At 44.2% G+C, this 27,750-nt stretch overlaps 1 protein-coding gene across 7 annotated transcripts in view; it reads right to left on the bottom strand.

Moving 5' to 3' along the window:
• The window catches only part of FBXL2 (F-box and leucine rich repeat protein 2), a 111,212-nt gene that overhangs the window by 19,019 nt on the left and 64,443 nt on the right, over positions 1-27,750 (bottom strand). For 2 of the 7 annotated variants that reach the window (XM_027040558.2, XM_027040560.2), the window contains 9 exons: positions 24,859-24,953; positions 15,017-15,085; positions 14,821-14,916; positions 14,233-14,359; positions 14,036-14,110; positions 12,406-12,536; positions 10,297-10,393; positions 9,411-9,455; positions 8,776-8,832 (listed from right to left, as the gene is read on the bottom strand). In XM_027040558.2, the coding sequence (XP_026896359.2) occupies positions 8,776-8,832; positions 9,411-9,455; positions 10,297-10,393; positions 12,406-12,536; positions 14,036-14,110; positions 14,233-14,359; positions 14,821-14,916; positions 15,017-15,085; positions 24,859-24,953 (792 nt within the window). Of the gene's footprint in view, positions 1-8,775; positions 8,833-9,410; positions 9,456-9,664; positions 9,971-10,296; positions 10,394-12,405; positions 12,537-14,035; positions 14,111-14,232; positions 14,360-14,820; positions 14,936-15,016; positions 15,086-24,858; positions 24,954-27,750 lie in introns of those variants that run through there. The other 5 variants (XM_053221737.1, XM_027040559.2, XM_053221738.1 and 2 more) reach the window with 4 other exon arrangements.

Below are 27,750 nucleotides of genomic sequence, written 5' to 3'. Positions count from 1 at the left end.
TGACTACTGTAGATACCCTCATGTAAGTGTAATCACACAGTATGTCTTTTCTTCTTTTTAGATTTTACTGTGCTAAAAACACATAAACTCTATCCTAACACATTTTAAGTGTATCGTTGACTTAGGTACAATGTTGTACAGCAGATCTCTAGACCTTATTTATCTTACTCAACTAAAACTTTATGCATGTTGATAAATAACTCCCCATTTTCCAACCCCCACACACCCTGGTAACCACCATTCCAGTCTTTAATCTTATAAATTAGACTATTTTAGACAGTGCATATAAATGGAATTGTGTGGTACTTGTCTTTCTGTGTCTGGTGTATTTCACCTAGCATAATGTCCTAAAGGCCCATCCACGTTGTCAAACAGTGCAGAATTTCCCTCTTTTTTGAGAGTGAATGGTATTATATTGTATGTATATACCACATTTTATATATCCATTCATCTGTTGATGGACATTTTAGGTTGTTTCCCCATCTTAGCTATTGTGAATAGTGTTACAATGAAAATGAGAGTGCTAATCTCTCTTCAAGGTGCTGATTTAAATTCTTTTGCATATATACCTAGAAGTGGAATTGCAGGATCGTATTGTAGTTGGATTTAAATTTTGAGGAATCTCCATCTTGTCTTCCACAGTGGCTGCACCATATTGTATCCCTACCAACAGTGCACAAGGCTTCTGGTTCTTCCACATCCTTGCCAACACTTAAAAAAATTTTTTTAATAGCCATCCTGGCAAGTATGATATTTATTTGCATTCTCTTGATGATTAGTGAAGAGCATTTATTCATGTATCTGCTTGCCGTTTGTGTATCTTTTTTTTTGAGAAATATCTATCCAAGTCCTCAGCCTATTTTAATCAGGTTATTAGTTTTTTTGTTACGGAGTTATATATAACTCGGAGATGAATCCCTTAGCAGAGAAATGGCTTGCAATATTTTCTCCTGTTCTACAGGTTGCCATTTCACGCTACTGATTGTTTTCTTTTGCAGAAGCTTTTTAGTTGGATGTAATCCTGTTTGTGTAATTCTGTTTTTGCAGCCTAAACTTTTGGTGTCATATCTATGAAATCACTGCCAAGACCAATGTCATAAAGCTTTTCCCCTCTTTTCCTCTAGGGGTCTGTGTATGTATGTGTGTAATCTCTATGTCCAAAGTGGGCTCAAACTCGTGACTCTGAGATCAAGAGCTGCATGCTCTACAGATTGAGCCAGCCGGGCACCCCTCCTCTAGCATTCTTACAGTTCAGATCTCATATTTAAGTCTTTGATTCATTTTTGAGTTGTTTTTTTATGTATGAATAAAGTTCAGGTCCAATTTCATTCTGTTACATGTGGATATCCAGTTTTCCCAGCACCGTTTGTTGAAGAGATTATCCTTTTCTCATTGTGCATTCTTGACATCCTTGTTGAACATCAGTTGACTATACGCACATGGATTCATTTCTGGGCTCTCTATTGGGTTCCACTGATCTACATGTTGGTATTTATACCAGTACCATACTGTTTTGGTTACTGTAGTTTCAATATATAACTTGAAATCAGAAGTGTGATGCCTTCAGCTTTGCTCTTTCTCAGGACTGCTTTGGCTATTCAGGACCTTTGGTGGCTCCATATGAACTACAGTATCACTCTATTTCCGTAAAAAATATTTTTGAAATTTTGATAGGCACTGCATTGAATCTGTAGATTGCTTTGGGTAGTATGGGACATTTTAATAATATTAATTCCTCCAACCCGGGAACATGGGATGTCTTTCCATTTGTTTAATTTCTTTCATCAATGTTTATAGTTTTCAGTATGTAAGTTTTGCACTTCCTTAGTTTACTCTTAAGTATTTTATTCTTTTTGGCGCTATTGGAAATTGAATTATTTTTCCTAATCCCCTTTTCAAATAGCTCTTTATTAATGTATACAAAATACAACCAAATTTTGTATGTTGATTTTGTATCCTGTAAGTTTACTGAATTTATTTACTAGTTCTTTAAGTTTTTGGGGGTTTTCTCTATATAATACTAAGTTGTCTGCAAACAGGGATATGTTTACTTCTTCCCTGCCAATGTTGATGTCTTTTATCTTTTTTTTTTTTTTTTTTAATCTAACCTCTCTGGCTAAGACTTTTTAGCCTTAATGGAAAGGTATAGAATTTCAACAAATGCTTTTTCTGCATCTACTGAAGTGATCTTGTGATTTTATCCTTTATTCTACTGATGTCCTGTTGGATTCAGTTTGCTAGTATTTTATTGAGGATGTACCCATCTATATTCAGTAGGGATACTGGCCTGTAATTTTCTTTTCTCGTGGTGTGTTTAGCTTTGGTACAAGAATAATGTTTGCCTATAAAATGAGTTCAGAGGTGTTTTTATCTCTTTAAGTTTTTGAAAACTTTTGAGAAGGACTGGCATTAATTCCTCTTTAAGTGTTCGGTAAAATTCACCAGTGAAGTTACTTGGTCCCAGGCTTTTCATTAGGTGGTTTCTGATGACTGATTCAATCTCTACACTGGTTATGATTCTGATTAAAGATTTCTATTTCTCCATGACTTAGTTTTAGTAGGTTATATGTTTCTAGGAATTCATTCATTTGTTCTAGGTTATCCAGTTTGTTGGCAAATAACTGTTCACAGTTATCTCCATGATTCTTTGTATTCACATCTTAAGTTGTAATGTCTCTTCTCTTGTTTCTGACTTTACTTGCCTTTCTCTTTTTTTCCATAGACTAGCTGAGAGTTTGCCAATTTTATTTTTTCAAGAAACTCTGTTTATTTATTTTTTTCTATTTTCTCCTTTAAAATTTATATCCGCTTTAATCTTTGTTATTTTCTTCTTTTGGCTAACCTTGGGCTTGGTTTGCTTCTTCCTTTCCAGCTTCTTTCTAGCTCTAAGTGTAAAGTTAGATTGCTTTAGGTCTAGTCGTGTATCTAGGTCATGGTTTTTTATTCATTTAGCCACTCTATGTCTTCTGATAGAGGAATTTAATCCGCTTACATTTAGAGTGATTATTGGGTTACCTGGGTGGCTCAGTGAGTTAAGTGTCTCACTTTGGCTCAGGTCATGATCTCATGGCTCGTGAGTTCGAGCCCCGCATCAGGCTCTGTGCTGGCAGCTCAGAGCCTGGAGCCTGCTTCGGATTCTGTCTCCCTCTCTCTCTGCCCCTCCCCACCTCGTGCTCTGTCTCTCTCTGTCTCTCAAAAATAAACATTAAAAAAAATTTTAAACATTTGGAATGATTATTGATAAGGAAGGACTTGCTATTTTTAAAGCTAAGGAAGTTCATTTACAGCAGAGATAGGAGGCTGATATGATAGTACTCAGACTTGTTTTTTCTCATCCCCTTTCTTCCACTTCTACTAGGCTGCCAGGGGTCTCCTAGGACTCAGAAGTGTGTGTATGTGCATGTGTGCATGTATGTGTGTGTGTATGTCCCACATCCTGGGCAGTGCTCCCCACCAAAAGCCAGGGACTTAATGGAAATTTATGGAAACATCAAAAAAAAATTAAAAATCCAAGCCACTTGTCTGTTAAAGTTAGGGTAGGCCATGACCTAAGGAATCCAGACACTTTCCTCTTCCCCAGGGCCCAGAATCTTGCCCTGAAATCTGTTCCAACAAGAACACTGAAACAAGAAATGGCTTTTCCTCCCCCTCACCTCTCTGAGTTTGGTGCTGTGAAACTGAAGGCACTGGCCAGGCTGCCTTGACAAGGTTGCTTGATACTGTGAGTAAGGGGAACGTAGGGGGTTTAGGATTTCTGATTGCAGGAGCTCCTCGACTGCTCCTTCCTCCAAAAAAATCAGCTTCTCATAGAAGGTTTCTAGCATGGCTAGGGAGCTGCTGGCAGTCTCCAGAAAAGGGCTGCAACCCTTGGGACCTGAGCACCATAGTTGTAGGGACCACCTTTATCACTGACACAAAAGTTTCTCAGATTTGGGCTGGCTTGTTTATATCTCACTTTGTTCCAAAAGAGGATTGAAAGTGGCTTCCCCTGGCTAAGCCTTGTGCCAGGTGCTATTGGTAGAGGAGAGAGGGAAGATCCTGTCTCTGTCTTCTGGGAATTGATGTCCAAATCACAATCCTAGACTACTCCTAAATTCCCATTGCTAATAGTGTAACCACTAAAAAAAAAAAATTCAAGGCATAGAGATATGGCTAAAAAGCCAACAGATAAGTCAAAATACAATTAAATATTTAGTTAACCCAAAAAGAAGGTGGGAAAAGAGGGGCAAAGAATAGAAAACAAAAGGGGAAAAACACCCAACTGTATCAATATTACATTAAATATAAAGGACTAAACATTTCGATTAAAAGAGAGTTTCTCAAACTGGATAAAATCAAGCCAGTCTTTATATATAAAAACATAGACAAGCTGGAAGAAAATGAGATGCCAGGCAAAAAGTAAGCATAAAAAGACATATTAATATTGGTAGACTTCCAGACAATGAGTTTTTTCAGTGATAAAGGACATTTAATAGTGATAAAAATGTCAATTCATCAGGAAGATATAGCTAGCCATCATAAATTTGTATGCACCCACATCAGAGGATAAGACCTCAGTGAGGATAAACTTAAAGTCTCAGCCATGGGATACTGTGTACTGGGAGTGGGGTTTAGCCCCAGCAGCTGGTACAGGATTTGTGGGTCCCCTGTGGGCTTGGAGTTGCTCTGCTCATAAAGTTTCAGGAGTGACCCGAGTCTAGCTGAGATAACCAGAAGGCATGAATAAACCAGGGTCCCTAATTTGGAAGCAAATTTTTGGGCCAGCTGGCTCTCGGGCATGCCACGGAACACCGGGCCTTCGGACTGCGAGCCCTCACCTCCGCTTCTCACCGTCAGCCTGGGAGGTCTCACAGACACCCTGGAGAGGGACAGGTCTGCCCACTTAGCAGGAGCCGTGAGGCCCTGGTCCTGCCTGCCACTGAGCCTCATGTCCTCTCCTCCCTCACTCTGAAACCCAGCCATGGCTTCCGTCAGGCTAAGAGTATGTACTGTTTCCAGCACACAAACAGCTGGTAAGCCCTTCTCGACCTTTATGCCTGCTGCTGCTTCGAGGCTGGCTCAGCAGGGGCAGCTGGGTGTCTCAGTTGGTCAAGCGTCCGTCTCACGGTTCCACGGGTTCGAGTCCCGCATGGGGCGCTGTGCTGACAGCGTGGGGTCTTCTCGGGATTCTTTCTCCTTCTCTCTCTGCCCCTCCCCCACTCACACTGTCTCTGTCTCTCAAAACAAGTAAGTAAACTTAAAAAAAATTAAAAAGAACACCTGGGCTCAGCAGCTGAGAGTCAAACAGAACGACAGCTGTGCTAAGTGAAGGTGAATCTTGAGGATCAAGGGAGTGAGTTAATAAGTGACCAGACGATTTAAGGGAGGGGGGGGGACATCAAGTGGGGACTGGCAATCCCAAGATGGTGGGTTCAAAGTACCCATATAGGTTCGATTCGGGTTGCAGGTGGGTGACAGGAGTGACTGGGAAAGACAGGAGATGCTGGTCAGATTGCGAGCTGCGACACTGAGACATCGACAGCACACAGTCTGCTTCACGCTGTTATCTTCCAAGGCGTTAAATGTTTCACTTTAAAATGGACAACGTATTCACCTAAATGGTACCAAGTCCCTACTTTTCCTCTAGAGCAGTTGAGTAGCGTTTCGATAACGAGATTGTCTCGTATCCCCAGGAGCGGCCTTCTAGCAGTTGGGTGACTTAAATGCTTGTCATTCTGAAAGGCAGTGACTGACCAGGCCCCTGACGGCCTGGGCTTCCTACACAACATCCCTGAGCTCTGACCAATCTGGATGAAAGATAAAGCTCTACAGCAATGAAGACAGGAATGGGGCTTTTGCTTTTAGGGTATATTCCTTACTCTTTCATATAATAAACTGCCTGGGGCGCCTGGGGGGGCTCAGTCGGTTAAGCGTCCGACTTCAGCTGAGGTCACGATCTCGTGGCTTGTGGGTTCGAGCCCCGCGTCGGGCTCTGTGCTGATGGCTCGGAGCCTGGAGGCTGCCTCTGATTCTGTGTCTCCTCCTCTCTCTGCCCCTCCCCTGCTCATGCTCTGTCTCTCAATAACAAATAAATGTTAAAAAAAAATTTTTTTAATGTGTATATAATAAACTGCTAAAATTCTTGGATAGTCTCTGGGACAAATGAGTTGCATAATACGATTTTCAAAAGTCCCTCCGAACTGGCTCTGGCATTGAAAACGAAAGCAGGAAACAAAGCAAGTTTGAAAATCAACAGAACCTACCGGTGACACGGCCTAAGCCTACAAGTTAAAACTAGGGCGCGTCTAAGGACGGCCTCAGAAACTGAAATGTTGGGAGCTGAGACGTGATGGTCACCTGGCTTTGGACCAGCGGTCACTTCCCTCCTCCTGCTCACAGATCTTTACAGTAAGACACAAAAGCCGTTTTTCAAAATTCTGAGTCTGTGGAGCCTTCCCCCCAGTAGTAACTGCCTCTTCTGATCTCTGCAGGCTGGGGTCGCGGTCCCCGAGGTGGACCCCAGAGAGGCCCGTCCCCAGCTCTGTCGAGAGACAGCACCGTCTGAAGCTCCCTCAAGGAGGCGGGCCGCCCGCTGGCCGGCACGGGGCTGCTCTCGGTGGCCGCCTGGCTCAGCATGAGGCCTGCAGGGAAGGGGTGGGCAGGAGCCACTGGGCACACTCACGGCCTGCCGGCCTCTGACCTGCGGGCGCACTGCGGGCACGGGCGCTGCACACGGGCGCAGTCCGCACGGGAGGCGCACACTTCTCCCCAGGCCCACGCTCTCACCTGAGGGCTGCCCCCGTCACCGTGCCTAGCGCTCCCGGAGCACGGTATCCCCAAAACGAGGATCCAGGCCACCTCTCCAGAGTTTCAGAGTGAGCATCAAGTTGGCCTCTCCTGGTGAATTTTTTTTTCATCTTTGAAAAAGTTTCATGATTTAAGTTTATTCACTTTGAGAGCGTGCGAGTAGAGGAGGGGCAGAGCGAGGGAGAGAGAGAAGGCCAAGCAGGAACTCACAAACCACGCGGTCACAACCTGAGCTGAAGTCGAGTCAGATGCTCAACCGACTGAGCCACCAGGTGCCCCCTGATGACCCGTCTTTTATTCTCCGGGGCCTAGAATAGAGCCTGGCACGTGGTGGCCAACAGGGGTTCGTAGGCTGAATGGGGCGCACGTGCAACAGACGTAATCCAGATCGTTCCTCGTTCTGTCCTGGCGATTACGCATTATCAACGCTAAGCTTGGACTGCAACTGCCACTGTTTCCCTGCTTTTCTGCTAATAACCCTTCTTAGTTTTTATTTGGGGCTCTTGGACTTTTGGCTTTATTATAGCTCATCTTTTGTTCTAAGTCCCATTTCTAGAAGGAGCTTGTAGAAGTACAGGGACAAGATGGAGAAGACTTTCAGTCGCCAGTGTCCCTGCTGGGAGAACACCTGACATCTGTCAGATGGACCCACTCGGTCGCCAGCGGGCCCCACACTCCTCGGGAGCCACAGAGCTAGTAGGAGGTTTGCTGTGCCGGGTGGGCCTCCACTTGGGTCCCTCCACCCTGATCTGAGATTTCTGGTGGATGCTGATGAAGGCCTGGGAGTCTGAGTGCCGGGTACCTCAGGGCAGGGCAGCAAGAACGCTGAGCAGCCAAGAGGAGGGGTTGAAGTGGGAAATAAAGCACAGGGCTCCTGAATTTCCCATCTCTGAGAGCCTGGGGGTCAAGGGGGATAGGAATGGAGAGGGTCAAGTCAATTATAAAACTGAATCTGAACTAATTTGGGAGTAAAGGCAGCACTACAAAATTATCTGCATTCCATATGCAGACATGTAGGGAGGGAGACAATTTAGAGGGTTTGGATACAATCTGACTCCAGACCCTTCACAAAAAAGAAAGTACCAGGGCTGTCCACGTCCAGCTGGACTTGTACCTGGAGGAAAAAGTATCCAGAGGAAATGTGGCCATAAGGAAAACTGATGGGGACAATAACTCAAGGCCAAAGGAGTTTGAATGACGTTATAAAAAGTTCTAGCCCCTGAGGAGAGAGCAAGTTTCAAAGACCATAGTTTCTGTAGCTTAAGAAAAACCTGTGGTGTGCCTCAGGGGCAGGAGAAAGACCAGACTCCGTGGAGGCCAAGAGATCTGGGGCCTCTGAGCAGTCGTGCGACTTCGGGCAAGTTTCTTAGCTGCTCTGAGCCGCAGGGTCCTCACCGCTAAAGAGGGGACGTCCAGAGTGCCTCCACCCAGGGCTGTGGGGGGATTAAAACGAGGCAGTGTGTCCAGGGGCACAGCACAGCTTACACGGGCTCGCCCAGTGAGCGCAAAGATGCCTTCCTTGTCCGGGCTCGCTCGCCGTCTAACGGCCGCTCGTGAAACGTGCACGAGAGGTCCGCATGGCCAAGAGTCTCGGTGACACTTTTCACGGCTCATTTAGGATCCTGCGAGGTATTCTCATGCCCGTCCCCCTGTAGATACATGCGAGCAGGTATGGAATGCACGTATGACACAAGGATGGCCTCAATCTCTTGTCTAGATCTATCATCGAAACATGCTGAGTTCACCGTCCCTGAGACAATGACTGTGAATGGAGTGGTAAGGACGCGGGTCCCTAGACTAGGTTTGCATCGTAAAATGAAAGCAGGAACATCTAGAAACCCCGCCTCCCGAGTCAGCCCAACTAACAGATCTTTGAAACCAAGAATGATGGTGCCTTTACAGAAAGGAAAACCAGAGAGACTCTCGGTGCCAGGGGAGAACTCTTTCGTCCCTAAGCGGCGCATAATGTCACGAAAATCCCCAACTCACCAGGGCTTGCAGCTTGGGACAGTGGACGGAGAGCTGGATGAGAGTGCTGTCGGTTATCTGCAGACAAACACGCTGTGTCAGTGTGGCTTCTACGCCAGAACCTAGCGCCTGATTTGGGCTTCTCCTGAACACGAGGATTGAAGGTGCAAAATGGAACTGAAAGCTCATCGCCAGCACACCCAGGCTGGGGGCTCCTCTCACTGCAGGCAACCTCAGACCTGCCCACTCGTATGGTCACTAAGCTGCTCTCTGGGCTCTCCCCTTGGGCCCCACGAGGGCCCAGGGACAGGGGACACACAGGAAGTAGGTAAGGAGGGTCCCCCAGGATTCTCCTCTGTAGAGTCACCCCGTCACTGGACACGCAAGCTCAAGTCTCCCTTCGGCTCTGGGAAAGACGCGTATATTTCGAGGTCTGCAAACAATGGAGCTGAACGTCTCAGCTGTAGCCGGGATGGCTGAGAGGAGCCCAAAGTCCGTGCAGCCCGCTGTCAGGCCCTCGTGGGTTCCCGGGCCCCGAGACGCACACGGCGGCAGGCGGGGTGCACACAGCAGCCAGGTGGGGTGTGGGTGAGCGGCTGAGGCCCGCCGTCGGGACTGAGGGCCCAGCGCTAGCAGGGCTGGTCGAGTCTACTCACCAGGACGCATTCCTCAAGATCCATCTTCTCCAGATCGTGGCAATTCTGAAAAAGCCAATAAAAGCACCCCCACCATGCGGTCAGTGGTCAGGGCAGCACTGGTGGCATGTGTGCGCGCGCGCGCGTGTGTGTGTGTGTGTGTGTGTGTGTACTGGCCCCGCCTCCCTTACTCTCCTCCAGTAAGGGGGTGCCCTGTCCCTAAGCTGATCCAGCGAGCCAGCACTTGTGAGCAGTGCCTTCTGAATCACACTCACTTAAATGGGAATGCGGCTGCCCTGGGCTGCGCCTCCTTCTCTCACCCCGAAAGGTAGTGGCCTCCACCTTCCTAGCGGCTCATGGATATCATCCTGTACATTTTAGCCACAGAAGAGGCTCTGGGAAGGCATGGGGCGTGGTGCTTGGGCACAGTGTGGACAGGTGAAGGTTAGGGGAGGAGGAAGGGAGCATATCACCATCCCCACAAGGTCACGGGTTCCCGGCAGCAGGCCAGAGGGGACCTCCATGATGGTCACGTCTGCCAGGTGAGGCGGAAAAGGGAACGGAGGCGGGGCACAGCCCACCTGGAGGAGGCACCAAGAGGCTGGGTCAGGGTGCGCGGGGGGAAGGACACGTACCGCAGGGAGGACGTTCTCGTTGTGGTCCCACCTGACCAGGTGACAGTGAGGTCTAGACTGCTCCAGGACCTCCTGCGGGGCCACCTGAGCTTTCTGGGACAATGGGGAAATGCACCCTGTGCCCGCCACTCTACTTGGTAGAATACCAACAACACCACTTGGTCAACTCTGACGGGACACGCACTTTGCACACTCCAAAACCACTGCGAGTCCTTTGGAAGTGAGGGCGGTGAATTACAGTTGGGTTTTGTTTTTTGAAAGCTCTGCCTTACCCGAGCTAGAAGTGTAAAGCCTGCATCAGTCAAATGGGAACACCGAGCAGCCTCCAAAATCCTGGGATGCGAAGTGCACGGGAGGAAAAGGTAGTGACTGGTTAACAAGAGAAAACAAACTTTATGATGCACACTCTTGACTTTCTTCTGCTGACACACCTCCGCTTCTGGAACAGTCCTGAGGACTGCTGTCCCCTGCCCAGATGAGGGGAAGGAGGCTTAAGGAGACACGTGGCCTGCTCTACGGCCCAAAGTTTCAGCCCAAACTTGGGAGTGAACCCAACAATCCTTCCACAAAACCAGGACATTGTTGCTGCTGTTGTTTTTAAGCATTATTCCAATATTTGTTGAATGTTTTGTAAGTAGGCTCGAGCCCAACGCAGGACTCAAACTCACAACCCTGAGATCAAGACCTAAGCCAAGATTAAGAGTCAGACACCTGGGGCGCCTGGGTGGCTCAGTCGGTTAGGTGGCCGACTTCAGCTCAGGTCATGATCTCGCGGTCCATGGGTTCGAGCCCCGCGCCGGGCTCCGTGCTGACAGCTCGGGGCCTGGAGCCTGTTTCAGATTCCGTGTCTCCCTCTCTCTGACCCTCCTCCGTTCATGCTCTGTCTCTCTCTGTCTCAAAAATAAATAAACGTTAAAAAAAAAAAAAAAAGAGTCAGACACCTAACCAACTAAGCCCCCCAGGCGCCCCCATCTAATATTTGTTGACTTTTAAACACAGTTAAAATCAACTTTTACTGAACAAAATCATCTTGATATAGTCTGAATTTAATGAAATTCCCAGTTACCGTAAAGGCAATTTTAAAAATCTGCAGCCAGTGAAAAAACATGAGTTAATTCTCAATGCCCATACTTAACAGGGACAGGGGGATAAATAACACTCTGAAGTTAAATACTCCCTTATAGCAGTAATTTTGACCACCTTCTGACAAGTTTTGATCATCCACATTCCTTCCCCTATTCAAAAATATCAAAATTCCCCAGAATCATCCCTAATGAAAAGACAACAGACAGTCCTTAGAAGATGGGAAACTGGCCGAAACAGGGGAAATGGATCAGTTTCACCGACAAGTAAACAAGGAAAGAAGTATCTTTTTTCCGCCTCTTGCACAGGGGTTAAGATGGCCGGTTCTGAGGTCAAAGTTTCAAGTTCAAACTCTACTTTGAACTTGAAAGTTCAAGTTCACGTTGAACTTGCTGAGTAGGGTTGAACTTGAAACCCTAACCCTAACCCTACTCATCACGTGACTCAGTATATTTGATTTTCCTGGAGCCCTGGTTTCTCCTCCGCCAAACAAGTGGGAATAGCAGTGCATGTCTCCTAGAGATGTGGGGAGGATCGAATGCGATAACGATACGTGAGTTCAACTGACGTTAGCGTTAGCATTTTGCTGCCATTAATAAAGTTTTAAGATTCGGGGCGCCTGGGTGGCTCAGTCAGTTGAGCGGCCGACTTCGGCTCAGGTCATGATCTCGCGTGATCTCGCGTGAGTTCGGGCCCCGCGTTGGGCTCTCTGCTGACCCGCTCAGAGCCTGGAGCCTGCTTCGGATTCTGTGTCTCCCTCTCTCTCTGACCCTCCCCACTCACACTCTGTCTCTGTCTCAAAAATAAATAAACGTTAAAAAAAAAAATTAAAAAGAAAGTTTTAAGATTCACAGTACTTCTGGAGGATCAGAAAACCAATCGTTTTTGTTAAAACGAGACCTCCTTCTGCTAGGGAAGATGACAGATAAAGCGACTGTGATCTCCCCCCACTTCTGTCCATTTAGTGACCGGTTTGGAGGAGAATCTGGTAACGTCTGGATGTGAGGCTATCGTGGGGACACCGGCAGGGCGCTCTGACGTCAGCGGCCGGGACAGGATGGGGCAAATCAGACGGGCACGCGGGTGAAGTCCGTCAAGAAGTTGCAGTTCAGACTCGGGGCGGCGAACTGGGTTACGCTCCGTCCCGCCCCAACCCGAGTGACGAAAGCCGCCGCCGACGCGGCCACACCTCCTCCGTCACCACCCACTCCACCCGCTCGCGAGCCTCTCCCTTCCTGCCTGGGGGGGGCTTCCGGCCGCGGGCTCCGAGCCGCGAAGCCAAAGCGCGGCGCACTCACTGGAGTCGCGGGCAGTTGAGAGCCAGGGCTGTGAGGGAGGCGTCCGTGAGGTGGCTGCAGCCGGAGAGGCACAGGGCCTGCAGCCGATGGCAGCCGCGGCAAATCTGCACGACTCCTTCATCCGTCACGCGCTGCAGAAAACCAGAACAGGAAGGGGCGTCAGAAGGCACCGGCGACACCGGAAGGAGGGCAGAGAAACGCGATCTCGTGCCGGCCTGCGGGTCTGGGCTGCCGGTTACTAGCATTCCACCCTAACGATTTAAATGGAACAAGGTGAGGGGCGCCCCGGGGCGGGGCTCGGTCGGTTGGGCGCCGACTTCGGCTCGGGTCGTGACCTCGCGGTCCGTGGGTTCGCGCCCCGCGTCGGGCTCCGTGCTGACGGCTCGGAGCCCGGAGCCCGTTTCAGGTTCTGTGTCTCCCTCTCTCTCTCTCTGCCTCTCCCCCGCTCATGCTCTGTCTCTGTCTCTCTCTGTCAAAAATAAATACACATTAAAAAAAACGAAGAACATGCTTAAAAAAAGTAAATAATAAATACATACATACATAAAACAAGGTGATGCACAGGGTGGACCTGTGTTTGTCACCTCCGCACAGCTTCAACATACCTGAGTGCTACTAACAGGGACTGAAACTTTAAAATTCCGTTTTCCTCCTCGGCATTGATTTGATTTTGTTTTTTTCAGGAAAAGTTCATAAACTCGTGTTAAAAATCACATTAGATAAAGAGCTCGTAGGAATGGCCCGGTGAAGTGACAGAACAATTTTTGGTTGAATTTCTACAGATTAATGCTTTAAATATCTACCGTCTAAATCATATGTGTATATGTTTATAACATGCCCTCAAATGTTTTAGAAAATGGTGAATGGAGGAAGTCACTAAAAGATTGACAAGTTGCTCGCGCGTTGACATTGCACGTGAAGTCAGCTGTCCGTGCTCTCCTAACACAATTCAGGGTCTGAACACTGAACGGCGCCCGTCAGGTCGTTATTTGTCCGGAAGGCGGTTTCTCTTGTATCTGCCACCATCAAGGATTCCAAAGACGCCTACGATTCGTTCACTAAGCAGCGCGCGCAACCAATTTCTCTTACTCTTCTCAAAACTTATGCTCCCCTTGAGACACCCGCAGGACGCAGCACGCGGCCTCTTCAAGGGTCAAAGTGACAACGGCAGTGAGGAAGCAACAGGAGCGTTTCGCACGCTAACGCTATGACGGAAGGGACACCTTGATCTCGCATTCATCCTTTATCTTTCAACGCACCGTCACATCGGTCATTTCATTTCATCCACTGAGATGGGACGACCGTCATCCTCCCCATTTTGGAAGTTAAGAGAACAAAACAAAACACTGAGACCTTACCAGGGATTCCTTCAGGTTCGTGACTGGTTCATGGAATTCCTGGTATCTTACAACAGACCAAGACCCCAGTTGTAGGGGAAACGTCAGCGGCTCTGGATGGGCCATTTCGCTTCGACTGTCATTCTTTCGTCTTGTGGCAAAGCGACAGATCGCGCGAGGACACAGACTGGGAAACGAGGGTGTGCTGACCCCCCACCCCCCTGCCTGGGTGCCTAGAGGCGGCCCGCAGCAGACCCCGGGGGAGGGCGCCCCCAGGGAAGCGCGTCACTTACCGAGCAGGACTGTAGGTTGAGGCTCACGAGCTCGTGGCAGTAATTCTGAATGTGCTTCAGGGCTTCGTCTTCTAACTGAGCGGACACAGAAAACAGAAGAGGAGGGAACCGGCTACGGGCGCGGCGGAGAACCAGGAGGGACCAGCCGCAGCTCTCCGGTGAGGGGCCCGCGCCGTGTGTCGCCGGCCCCTCGGTACCTGCGTGCAGCCCCTCAGGAGCAGGGCTTTCAGGCCGCGACAACCTCGCACCAGCGCCTCGATGCCGTCCTTCGTGATCTGGTCACACCACGACAGGTTCAGGTATTCCAGGTTTCGGCAGCCCTCACTGGGGGAACGAGAGGCGACGCGACGCGTGGGCAACCCGTCCCACGGAGAGCTTATTACCGAGCGTGAGCTCGGTACATCACAAGCCACTCGGGGAGAGAAAATCGCTGTGACCCGAGTCTCCTATTTCTTGTTCCAATGGGACCGCTACGTTTCAGACAGGGTGCCCCGGGGGCTCAGTCGGTTGAGAGTCCGACTTCGGCTCAGGTCACGATCTCGTGGTCGGTGAGTTCGAGCCCCGCGTCAGGCTCTGTGCTGACGGCTCAGGGCCTGGAGCCCGCTTCGGATTCTGTGTCTCCCTCTCTCCCTCTGCCCCTCCCAACTAGCACTGTGTCTCTCTGTCTCTCTCTCTCTCTCAAAAATAAACATTTTAAAAATTAAAAAAAAGATAGATGGAAAGGTTTTAGACACACCAGGATGCTCGTAGGTTGGGGTGTTTCTCCAGGCAGCGGGCACTCTTACCTGATCCCCTTCAAGGAGCTGTTTGTAATAGACACACAGGAAGTCAGATCCAGATGTTTCAGCTTGGAACAGAATCTGCTAAGGCTATAACACGTGCTGGAAAAGAGCAGACACACTAAAGATATTTTCAACCATGTTTCTCTGCCCTCACTCTCCGCATGGTCAATTAGCCACCGAGCTAACTTTCGTTACTTACCTGTCAGTGATTTTGGTACAACCATTGAGGTTTAAATGTTCAATGTTGCGGCAGTTCTGTGCAAAGGTCCTAAAAAGAGAAAACATTTAAAAACTCCCTGGACAGCCACTAGAGGGCGCGGGTCACCATTCACATTTAGAACAGTGCTCCTCAAGCTAAAAATTTTGTTTTATTGGGCAAAGAGCATTTAACATGAGACTTACTCTCCACAAATTTTAAGAGTACAATATATTATGGCTGACTTTAGGTACTGGTGCTCCGCAAACTTTAATGTGCACATGAAACAGCTGGGGTTCTTCCCACAGTGCAGATTCTAACGGTACTGCTAAGCAAACTGCTTAACGGTCTGTGTTTGTCTTCCTTCCTTCCTTCCTTCCTTCCTTCCTTCCTTCCTTTTCTCTTCCTTTCCTTTCTTCTTTTCCTTCCCTTCCTCCATCTCCCTCCCTTTCTTTTCTTTCTTTTCCTTCTTTCCCTTCTTCCTTTTCTTTCTTTCTCTTTCTTTTTTTATTTCCTTTCCTTCCTTTTCTTTTTTCCTTCTTTCTTTCCTTTCCTTCCTTCCTCTCCTTTCCTTCTTTCCTTCCCTTCCTTTTCTTTCTCTCTCCCTTCCTCCCTCCCTCCCTTCCTCCCTCCCTCCCTTCACTTCCTTCTTTTCCTTCCTTCCCTTCTTTCTTCCTTTTCCTTCCTTCCTTCCTGACTGCATTTCTACAAAATTCCCAAGTGATGCCAGTGCTGCTGCTCTGGAACTACACGTTGAGAAGCAAAGCCCAAGACTGACTATGCATCAGTCATAATTCTCCTTCAACCCACACCTTGGTGGGTTGATATCTGAGGGTGGAGGCCTGGCTCCTTGTTACTTCTCTTTATAGAAAAATCAGTTCGAAGCAAGGGGTTGAATCTTTCTTGTATTATGCCATGCTGCCATTTGGTTGTTTAAGAGCCTTCCTGGAGAAACCATCTTTGGCCATTGATAGGGTCAGTGGTTGATCAGTATGAAGAACCATCCAGCTACTGGTGCAAATACTCAGTCACAAAAGGCAACTTCCTCAATAATTTGTGGGTTGGTAGCAAGGCCAGAAGTGGAAAATTAAATATCTCTTCCTCGCCACTTACTCTTTAACATATCAGCTTGGACTGGCTCCGCTCATCTGCATTTTCCTGAGATACAGCTTCAATGTATCTTTAGGGGTGAGTCCTGATTCTTGCATACAGTAGCCAAATATCTCCCAAACCTGGCCTCAAACCACATGTCACTCTTATCTGCTCCTTCTGCCCTGGTAGGGTGCTATGGAAGTGAGCTAGAGCCTGGTGGAATGCCGAAGTTGAAGATATGGAGCCCAAAGTCTGACCAAGGTGATTAGAATGATCAGAGAAGAGTATTAGAGCAGAGAGAACTTTAGAGGGTTCCCCTCAAGAACTCAGTAGAGTACTAATCAGAGCATGCGTATGTGGAAACTACCCAAAGCCAGAGAAAGAATCCTTAAAACCGTTAAAGGGAACAACAGCCAGAGCCTACCCGGAGTCAGGAAAGTGCCCATTCCCACAAGCCAACAATGCAAATCATCTTAATCTGTGGGACACTGGGTAGAGCACTGAGAACTCATTGCTTCAGGTATACAATTAGCCCTCGATGAAACACTGCTTCAGTCCAACTTAACAAATTTAAAAAAGAAAAGGGGTTGAAGAGAACTATGTCCAAATAACTCAACTGTGTCCAGAACAAAACTCAAGAACAGTTATAGGAATACAAAATATTCAGCTACCAAAATAAAACTCACGATGTCTGCCATTGAACAAAAAGTTGCCATGCATTCAAAGAAGAAGGAAAACACAACCATAATGAGGACAAATTTTCAATCAAAGCTGACCCAGAACTGACACAAATATTCGAGATAGCAGACAAAGACATTAAAAGTTATTACAACTGTGTTCTGTAGAATGTAGTTCTATGGTGCTACCTAAAGATTAAACAAGTTATGTTTATTAAATATGCCATGTAGAGACAACAGAGATATTTTTAAAGACCCAAATTAAACTTTCAGACAATGGCTGAGACAAAAAATTTCCTGGATGGGATTAACAGCAGATGAGACATTGTGGAAGAAAATATTGGTGATCTTGAAGACATAGTAATAGAAACTATCCAAAATGAAACAATGAAAGAAAACAAGAAAAAATAAAAAGAACAGAACACGAATGAGTTGTGGGACAGCTTCAAGCAACCTAATATACATGTAACTGGGAGTCTCCAAGGAATAGGAGATTAGGGAGGGGGGGTAGTGGATATCTGAAGAAGCATTGGCCAAAATTTTTCCAAAATTTATGAAAACTATAAACCTACAGATCCAAGAAACTCGAAGAATTCAAAGTACAAGAAATACGAAGAAAAATACATCAGGGCATATCATAACCAAATTGGTCAAAAGCAGTGCAGAGTAATCTTAAAGCAACCGGAGAAAAAGACACATTATGTACAGAGAAAGAAAAATAAGGGTGACAGAAGATTTCTCACAGGTAACAAAAGAGCAAGAAAACAGAGGAACAGCATCTTTAAAATACTGAAAACAAACAAAAAAAAACTGTCAACAAAATTCTATGCTGAGCAAAAATATTTTTCAAAAGTGAAGGAAAAATAAGTTTTTTCAGACACAGAAGAGCTGAAAGAGGGGCACCTGGTGGCTCAGTCAGTTAAACCTCTGACTTAGGCTCAGGTCACGATCTCAAAGTCTGTGAGTTCGAGCCCTGCTTCAGGCTCTTTGCTGACAGTGTGGAGCCTGCTTCAGATTCTGTGTCTCCCTTTCTCTCTGCCCCTATTCAACTCGTGCTCTTTCTCTCTTTCAAAACTAGAAGAAGAAGGGAAAAAAAGAGCTGAAAGAATTAATCAGATCTGCGGTACAAGAAATGTTAAAGAACAGCCTTTAGGTAGAAGAAAGAGTGACACTAGATGACAATTTGTATCTGCACAAAGGAATGAAGAACTGGAAACAGTAACTACTTGGGTATATGAAGTCAATTTTTTATGTATTTAAATCTCTTAATATTAAAAACTACTAACAACCTAGTGTGGAATTTATATTATATGTAGATTGAAAATGTGTAGCAATAATGGCATAAAGGCTGAGTGAGGAAAACTGGAATTGATACGTAATATAATTTGAGGCTACATTATAAGTCCAAGATGTACATTATAAACTCCAAAACAACAATCAAATTACAACATAACACATTACAGCTCTAATCCAAAAAAGGATAAAAAATGGAACCATAACAAATTCTTAATCCAGAAAAAGGCAGACAAAGACGAAAGGGAAAGAAAAAAGTGTATGGGACAAATAGAAAACAAATAGCAAGAGAGCAGATATAAAACCAACCATATCATATCAATTATCACTTTAAGTTTAAATAATCTAAATACCCAAACTAAAAAGCAGAGATTGTAATAATGGATCAAAAAAGCAACATCCAACCATACATTGCTTACAAGAAACTAACTTTAAACATAAAGATACAAATCAGTGAAAAGTAAAAGAATAGAAAAACATATGCCATGCCAACACTAATCAAAGAAATCTGGAGTGTCTGTATGATATCAGATGACGTAGACCTCACAGCAAAGAATACTACCAGAAATAAAAGAAGGCCATGTGATAATGATACATGGTCAATCCATCATAAAGGTACAGCACCCTAAATGTTTATATACCTAATAACAGATCTTCAAAATACATGAAGAAATAAAGTGACAGAACTGTGAAGAGAAACAAATACAAAATTATAGGCAGAGATTTCAATGTAACTGTCGATCAAATAAGAAGTCAGCAAGTCAGTAAAGATATAAAACACTTGACCATCACTCTCAATCAACGTGATCTAATTGATATTTATAGAACACTCCACCCCACAGCAGTTCAAGTTCATACGAACATTTACCAACACAGACCATATTCTTGGCTACAAAACAAGTTTTAATAAAATTAAAAGGATTCAAGTCATGTAAAGTATATTCACAGATCACAATTGGATTAAATTAGTAATCAATAATATAAAAATCTGGAAACGCCCAAATATTTAGAAACTAATTAATACACTTCTCAATAACCCATGATCAAAGGAGAAATCAAAAGAGAAACAGAATACAGTTTTAATGGAATGAAAATGCAAACAAAGAATTCAAACTTGTGAAATGCTATTAAATCAGTACTTTGGGAGAAATTTATAGCACTAACTTTCCATTCTAGTAAAGGGAAATAGGTCTCAAGCGAATGACTTAAGCTTTCATGTTAAGAAACCAGAAAAAAGAAGATCAAATGAACCCAAAGTAAACAAAAGAAAAGAATAAAAGATCAGAATGTATATCAATGAGGCAGCAAAAAGGAAAACAATGAAAAAAATTTTAAAAACCCAAAGGTGGTTTTTTGAGAATATCATTAAACTTAATAAACCTGTAGCCAGAATGATCAGGGGGGAAAAACACAAAAGGGAAAACATGTATCAGAGAAACCGACACATCTTCACTTTAAAATACGCTATTAATGTCAATAAAAAAGCCAAAGAATATGTAAATTGAAATAGGCAATGTACGGTCACTGTGCCTTTGATTCGATATCGCAACTACTTCCATATAGTAAAAAAAAAAAAAAAAAAATTAACCAACATCAGGAATAAAGAGAGGAGGTATCACTGCAGATTTTACAAATAGTAAAATGATAATCAGAAGGTGGGGGTGCCTGGCTGGCTCAATCAGTAGAGCATGTGACTTTTGATCTCAGTGTTGTGAGTTTGAGCCCTGTTAGGGGTAGGGTTTGCTTAAAAAAATAAAAATAAAATGATAACAAGACGGTATTATAGACAACTTTATGACCATAAATTTAACAACTTGGATGAAATAGACAAAATCTTTGAAAGATAAAAATTATACCAAAGGTTGCTCAAGAAGGAATAGAAAACATGGAGAGTTCTACATATACTAAATAAATAGAATTTGTAGTTAAAAACCTGAAAAAGAAACATGCAAGCCCAGATGGCCTCAGTGGTGAATTCTACCATACATTTAAGGAAAAAAATAATAAAATTCTACATAAATTCTTCCAGAATCCTGAAGAGGAGGGAACACTTCTCAATTCATTCTATGAGGCCAGTATTACTTGATACCCAAATCAGACAAAAATATCCCAAGAAAAGAAAACCAAAGAACCATATCCCTCGTGAACACAGATGCAAACAAAGTTAACAAAATTTTAGCAAACAGAATACACCAATATGTAAATAATATAATACATGATGACTCGCATTGTTGTTTATCCAAGGGATGGAAGGTTGGTTTAACATTAAAAGATCAACCCATGGTTATAGCAGCACCATCAACAACAGCCAAAGTATGGAGAGAGCCCACATGTCCATCAACGGATGAATGGATGAAGAAAATGTGGTGTACATATATACACACACACACACACACACACACACACACACACACACACACACACACACAATGAAGTATTACTCGGCAACCAAAAAGAATGAAATCTTGCCATTTGCAACTACGTGGATGGAACTGGAGGGTATTATGCTAAGTGAAATTAGAGAAAGACAAAAATCATATGACTTCACTCATATGATAACTTTAGGAGACAAAACAGATGAATATCAGGGAAGGGAAACAAAAATAACATAAAATCAGGGAGGGGGACAAAACATAAATATGGAGAACAAACAGAGGGTTACTGGAGGGGTTGTGGGAGGGCGGATGGGCTAAATGGGTAAGGGGCATTAAGGAATCTACTGCTGAAATCATTGTTTTACTATATGCTAACTAATTTGGATGTAAATTTTAAAAAATAAAATTAAAAATAAATACTAAAAAAAAAAAATCAGCCAATGTAATTCACCATGCTAACTAAACAGGTAAAACCATACAATAATCTTACACAGAAAAAGGACTTGGCAAAATCTAACACCCACACTCAATTGAAAAGAAAAACCCTCAGCCAACTAGAAATAGAGGAAAATTTCCCCAATTGGATGATCATCAGCAAAAAAATCTAGAACTAACACCATATTTGGATGCCTTCTTCCTAAGGTCATGAACTGGCTAGGATGTCTGTTTTCACTATTTCTATTCAACACTGCACTATATTCTAGCCAGTGCAATAAGGCAAGAATAAGAAAAGGCACTGATTGGAAACAAAGAAGAAAAACTATCTTTGATGATAGGTGACATGACTCCTGTTTATGCAGAAAGTCCAAAGTAACAAACAAAAAGCTACTAAAAGGGAGTCTATTAAGGCTGAAGGACAAACAATCAATGTACAAAAATCAATAGTATTTCTGTTTACTAACAATGAAGAATCAAAAATTGAAATAAAAAACACTACTTATAATAACATTTCATAACACAGATAAATATGACAAAACATGTGTATAATTGTCCTATGACAACTGTAAAACTGTAAAACATGCTGAAAGAAATTTTAACACACCTAAGTATACAGAGAGATACACGATGTTCATGAGTTGGGAGACTCAATATTGTTAAGATGTCAGTTCTCCCCAAATTGATCTATGAATTCAGCATCATCCTAAATTATGATCCCAGCAAGATATTTTGTAGAAATTGACAAGCTGATTCTACAGTTTATATGAAAATGCAGTATAGCACAGCAAAACAATTTTGAAAAGAACAAAGTTGGAGGAAAAACACTATTTGATTTCAAACTTATAAAGCTGCAGTTAATCCGGACAGTGTGGTTTGGTATAAAGACAGACAAACAGATCAATGGAAAATATAGAGAGTATAACAATAGTCCCACAGTTATTTGGACAACTGATTTTCAACAAAGGTGTCAAGGCAATGAAGTGGAGAAAGGGTGGTCATTTCAACATACGGTGTTAGAATAACCAAACATCATATGCAAAAAATGAATTTCAATTTATACCTCACACCATATACAAAAATCAATTCAAAATGGATCATAGATCTAAACTACCAACTTCTAGAAACACAGGAGAAAATCTTTATGACCCTGGGTTAGGCAAAGATCTCATATATCATTGACAAAAATTGGTAAGTTGAACTTCATTAAAATGAAAAACTTCTCTTCAAAAACCAGTTAAGAGAATACAAGGATAAACCACAGACTGGAAGAAAACATTTACAAAATACCAATCTGATAAAGGACCTGTACTCAGAGTGTAACTCTCAAAATTCAATGGTAAGACAAAAAACAATCCAATGAACAAAAAGGGCAAAAACCCCACATTCGAACAGATATTTCAGCAAAGAAAATACGTGGATAGGGGCTCCTGAGTGGATCAGTCAATTCAGCATCTGACTCTTGATTTCGGTTCAGGTCATGATCCCAGGGTCATGGGATCGAGCCCCGTGTCTGGCTCCATGCTGAGTGTAGAGCCTGCTTAAGATTATCTCTCTCTGCCTCCGCCCCTCTCATCCACTCATGCACTCTCACTGCCTCTCAAAAAAAGAAAAGAAAATATGTGGATAGCGAAAGTGCATAAAAAAATACTCGGGGTGCCTGGGTGGCTCAGTCGGTTAAGTATCTGACTCTCGATTTTGGCTCAGGTCATGATCTCACAGTTCGTAAGTTTGAGCCCCATGTCTGGCTCCATGCTGACAGTGTGGAGCCTGCTTGGGACTCTCTCTCTCCTTCTGCCCTTCTCCCACTCTCACACGGGCTTTCTCCCTCCCTCTTTCTCTCTCTCCTTTTTTGTCCCTCCCCTGCTTGTGCTGTCAAAATAAAGAAATAAACTTAAAGAAAAGACGCCCAACAACATTAATCATTAGAAATACAAATTAAAACCACCATGAAATACCACTACACATATCTATCTATCAGAAAGGCTAAAATTGAAAAGACTGACCCACCAAATGTTGACAAGGTGGGGGAGGGACTGGAAGTACCACACACTTCTGGTGGGGATACAAAATGGCATAATCCTTTTGGGAAACAGTTTGAAAGGTTTAAAAAGTTAAACGCACACCCACCAGATGATCTAGCTAATCCTAGGTATTTACCCAAGAGAAATGAACATATACGACATACGAAGTCTTATACACAAATGTTCATAGTAGCTTTATATGGAATGGCTGCAAACTGGAAAAAACCCAAATGAGAAATTAATAGATGGTATTATATCCATTAAATGGATCACTATTCAGCAATAAAAAAGAATGGATTACTGATACATACGACCACACGGGTGGATCTCAAAACAATGATGTTGAGCGGAAGAGGCCAGGCAAAAAGGAGTACATACTGGATAATTAGTTAAAACTTTTGAAGATTCAAACTAACCTATAGCAACAGAAAGCAGATTGGTGGCTGCCTAGCAGTGGGACAGACACAGGGTAGGAGGGAGGGAGGGATTATAAAGGCACACGAGGAAACGCTCATGGCACATGCAATGTTCATTATTTTCATTACAGTGTTGGTTTTATGGGTATATACATATGCCTAAAATGATCAAATTGTACCCTTCAAGTACATACAGTTTATTGTATCTCAATCACATCTCAATAAACCTGTTAAAAATCCCCAGGACTTCATATATAATGCTGGAGCAAGAGTTACAGAGAGCATACATGTAAGATTAGTACTGGGGTTTTAATCTATTTTGATTATTACTGTATCTCCATTCCCTAGATCAGTGCCTGGCGTAGTCGGGCTCAATAAACATTTGCAAACGAATAGCCTCCCTCCATCAAAAACAACACTACATATGTGGAACAGAGTAGATGCCAAGGCTAGCTCTAGGTCATTACAAGAAAAAACTGGAGGGGCGCCTGGATGGCTCAGTCGGTTAAGCACCTGACTCCTGACTTTGGCTCAAGTCATGATTTCATCGTTCTTGAGATCAAGCCCCAAGTCAAGCCCTGTGCTGATGGTGTAGAGCCTGCTTGGGAGTCTCTCTCTCCCTTTCTCTCTGCCCCTCCCCCGCTTGTGCTGTCTCTCTCAAAATAAATACATAAACATTTAAAAACATGTTCCGAGTCAATTTTCCTAGCAATGGTGCAGATGTTTCAATGACAAATTACACCATCTGTAATTTTACTGCACATTCTCACGGGCAGTTGGGACTGATGTACATGGGGGTGATGCTTAGGTCTACGAGAGACAAAGTCCATCCCAAGGTTCTAGGGGGCAGTGTGTATTCTAATGTAGCCAACCTCAAACAACAGTAGAGGCCACAAGGATAAAAACATAAAGGCTTTAATTATGTCTCGTCTCCAGAAAAGCATGTGTTCTTAACAGCGGATTGCTAACATTTCCAATAAATAATGGCTACCCAGTAAGAGGTGAGCAAGCATGTGTTTGGGTTAACTATAATAAAAAGACTGTGGTAATCACATCCTTTCAGGAGCATGCAAAATTCCAGGTTATGTGCAGGACGCTTCTGAAAGAATTATTTTGCCAAGTAGGAGAATACACAAAAAGGTGGTCACTTTCATGAAGATGAAGCTAGGAAGAAGGGGAAGTGAAGGAGGGAACAGAGGCGAACCAGCGTTTCATCACACACCAGGCCCTTCATGCGTGCTGTTTCGAGTGATGCCCATGACAGTGTCACGCAGGAACCACAGCTGCCTTCGCTTTGCAGAAGAGAGAGCAACACCCAGCGAGGTGAAATAATGCGTCCTCAGGCCACATCCCTAACCCAGGCCGGAGGATTCCAAACTTACGGTTCTTTTATTACTCTACACAAATTACCACAGAAACGACGTCACAGGAGAAGAGCACTTAATATGCTTGGTTTGTTCTGGTTTGTTCTTGCTGATGGCAAGTCAGCTACGAGCTGCCACAACAGAGTGAATCACTGTGGATCCAACTTACTTCAAGGAGGAGTCCCCAACACCGATGCAACCCCGCAGGCTGAGCTTCCTCAGGAACCCACCGCATCGCTTGGAGATATTTTCCACTACTCGACCCTTGAATCAAGAAAGTCGGGAAAAACATCTTAATTTTCATGCTGCTTATCTAATGGCATAATAACCTGAAATTTAGAAACGGAATCGGATTTTCCCGGGCATAAAAGAAGCTATTTCGGAACATTCTTCCAACACCCCACCTTGTTCCTAGCGTATAAAGGAGCTGCAGGCATGGAGAAATAGTTTCAATTAAAGCGTTAAATATTAAAAAAAAAAAAAAAAATCCGTGCACTATGTTTTGGAAGTTTTAGCCCTGGAGCTAGGCCTCCCCTTACAGGGCTCACGGCTACTCCACCGATGACAAGGCTTTGTGACGTCAGCTATGGGAACACTGGGTGCTGAGCAGGGGTCTACAACAACGTTGCTCCAAAAAAAAACAAACTTTGTTGTAGCCGTACATTACGGCACTGGAAGTCTGAAGATGTATCATAAAAGCTCCCCTGCATTCTTCTTAGAAATCCCTATGTAAACACATTTCCTTTGAAAAAGGAACTCGGGCTGGCAGATACGTTAAAGGGGAAAAAAATGAACATCGGTTAACACTTTCACTTTTTCAGGCACGATTTTAACACTTCCTTGTACGTATTACGATTCATTTAATATTCACGACAACCTCACGGGCTACTACTCGACAATGGAGATCATGAAGAATGTGTCTGGAATACAGAAGATCCCTTAGGAATCTCTCTTAGCATTACCATGCCCTGTGATTCAGGCCAGTAAAAGACTACAGGTCAATCCAGGTGGAACGACCAATGACCCATACACTTCAGAAAGTACCATGGTAACGAACCATGACTAGCTGGGGGGCCTGCTGGAGATAAAGGGAGCACGGAACGTGCAGAAGAAAGTAGTTGTAAATACCGAGGATCACCATGTGACCAATTCCAGAAATGAAAACTGCAATTGTCATGAGTGTTTCTCCCTATTTTGTTATGAGTGTATGTGTGTGTATGTAGAGATAATACTTTTTTTTTTTAAGAGAGAGAGTGCGAGTGGGGGAGGGGCAGAAGGAGAGGGGGAGAGGGAATCTTGAGCAGGCTCCATGCCCAGCACGGAGCCTGACGTGGGGCTCAGTCCCCCAACAGTGAGATCGTGATCCAAGCTGAAAGTAAGACATTTAACTGACTGAGCCACCCAGGCGCCCCACGTTTGTTTTCTTTCCCCTCCTATTCCCTTATGTAAAATGAGATGTATTGGTATTTAACTGTTACTTCTGCATCACGGTATTTAAGGTACAGGGTATCAGGAAGTGAACATCACTCAGGACTTTCTCTCTTCCTCTGAGGAAGGAGTTGGTGTGTTTCCGTTGTAGGCTGGGTACTTGTATCACATTAGGCGCAATTACAGTCTTTGGAGATTAAGTGCAGGTTGAGGAGATGCGTATGGGCGCCACATTGACAAGGGGTGAACCTGTGCTAATCTATCTTATGTGCCAACTTGACTGGGCCACGGGATGCCCAGATCTCTGGCCAAACAGTATTCTGTGTATCTCTGTGAGGGCATTTCTGGATTAGATTAACATTTGGATCAGTGGAGGGAGTAAAGCAGATTGCCCTTCCTAGTGTGGGTGGACCTCATCCAATCAACTGAAGACCTGAATGGAATCAAAAAGGCTGAGTAAAAGGTAACTCCTCCTCCTGCCTGATTGCTTGAGCTGAGACACTGGTCTTTTCTGGCCTTGGGACTCGGGGGAAACCTCAGCTCTTCTTAGGTCTGGAAGCTGTCAGCTCTCAGACTGGAATTTCCCACATCAGCTCTGCTGGTTCACAGGTCTTAAGACCCAGATTGGAGTTACACGTCAGCTCTCCTGGGCCTCCTGCTTCCCAACTGCCGATCTTGGGACTTCTCAGCCTCCATCATCGCCTGACCCGATTCCTTACACTAAATCTATGTGTCTACATACACACACATACTAGTGGCTGTTTCTCTGGAGAATCCTAATGCAGACTGGATCTATTACCTTCATTTTGCAAATAAAGAAAGTAAATGTTTACATCGCCAAGGTTACACTTTAGTGAGTAGTAGAGTTAGGGTTCTAACATGTTTATGTGATTCTAAAGGCCGTGTACTCCGCATAAGTACTACCTCTACGAGGTAGAAAATACCGAAAAAAGGGCCATTGGGGTTTCTAAAAAAATACTATTATCCTTACTATATAAAATAGCAATCTGGGCCCTGAACTGTAAGCACTAACAATTCACTAGATCTCATCAAACCACAGGATCACAGGAACAGGGCTCACATATGTTGTTACCTGGCTAACTGATGAATGGATAAAGAAGATGTGGTATATGTATATATAGATAGATATAGATATACATACATATACAATGGAATACACTCGGTGATGAAAAAGAATGAGATCTTGCCATCTGCAACAATGTACATGGAACTAAAGTGTATTATCCTAAGCAAAATAAGTCAGGCAAAGAAAAATGAAATATGATTTTACTCATATGTGGAATTTAAGGAACGCAACAGATGAAATAGGGGGAGGGAAGGAAAAATAAGATAAAAACAGGGAGGGGAGGGGGAGACTCCTAAGTAGAGGATAAACTGAGGGTTGCTGGAGGGGTGGGGGGTGGGGGATGGGCTAAACGGATGATGGGCATTAATAAGAGCACTTGTTGGGACGAGCGCTGGGTGTTGTACGTAAGTGATGAATCACTAAATTCTACTCCTGAAACCAATACTACACTGTATGTTAACTAACTTGAATTTAAACAATAAAAAAAATTTTTTTAAAAAAAGATGGAAATCTAAACTTCAGTATTGCTAGCAGCTTTATTTATGC

The sequence above is a fragment of the Acinonyx jubatus genome, chromosome C2 (genome assembly GCF_027475565.1).
Source record: "Acinonyx jubatus isolate Ajub_Pintada_27869175 chromosome C2, VMU_Ajub_asm_v1.0, whole genome shotgun sequence".
NCBI lineage: Eukaryota > Metazoa > Chordata > Mammalia > Carnivora > Felidae > Acinonyx > Acinonyx jubatus.
Note: the sequence above shows the minus strand (reverse complement) of the source record. Positions and strands in the feature narration are given on the sequence as shown.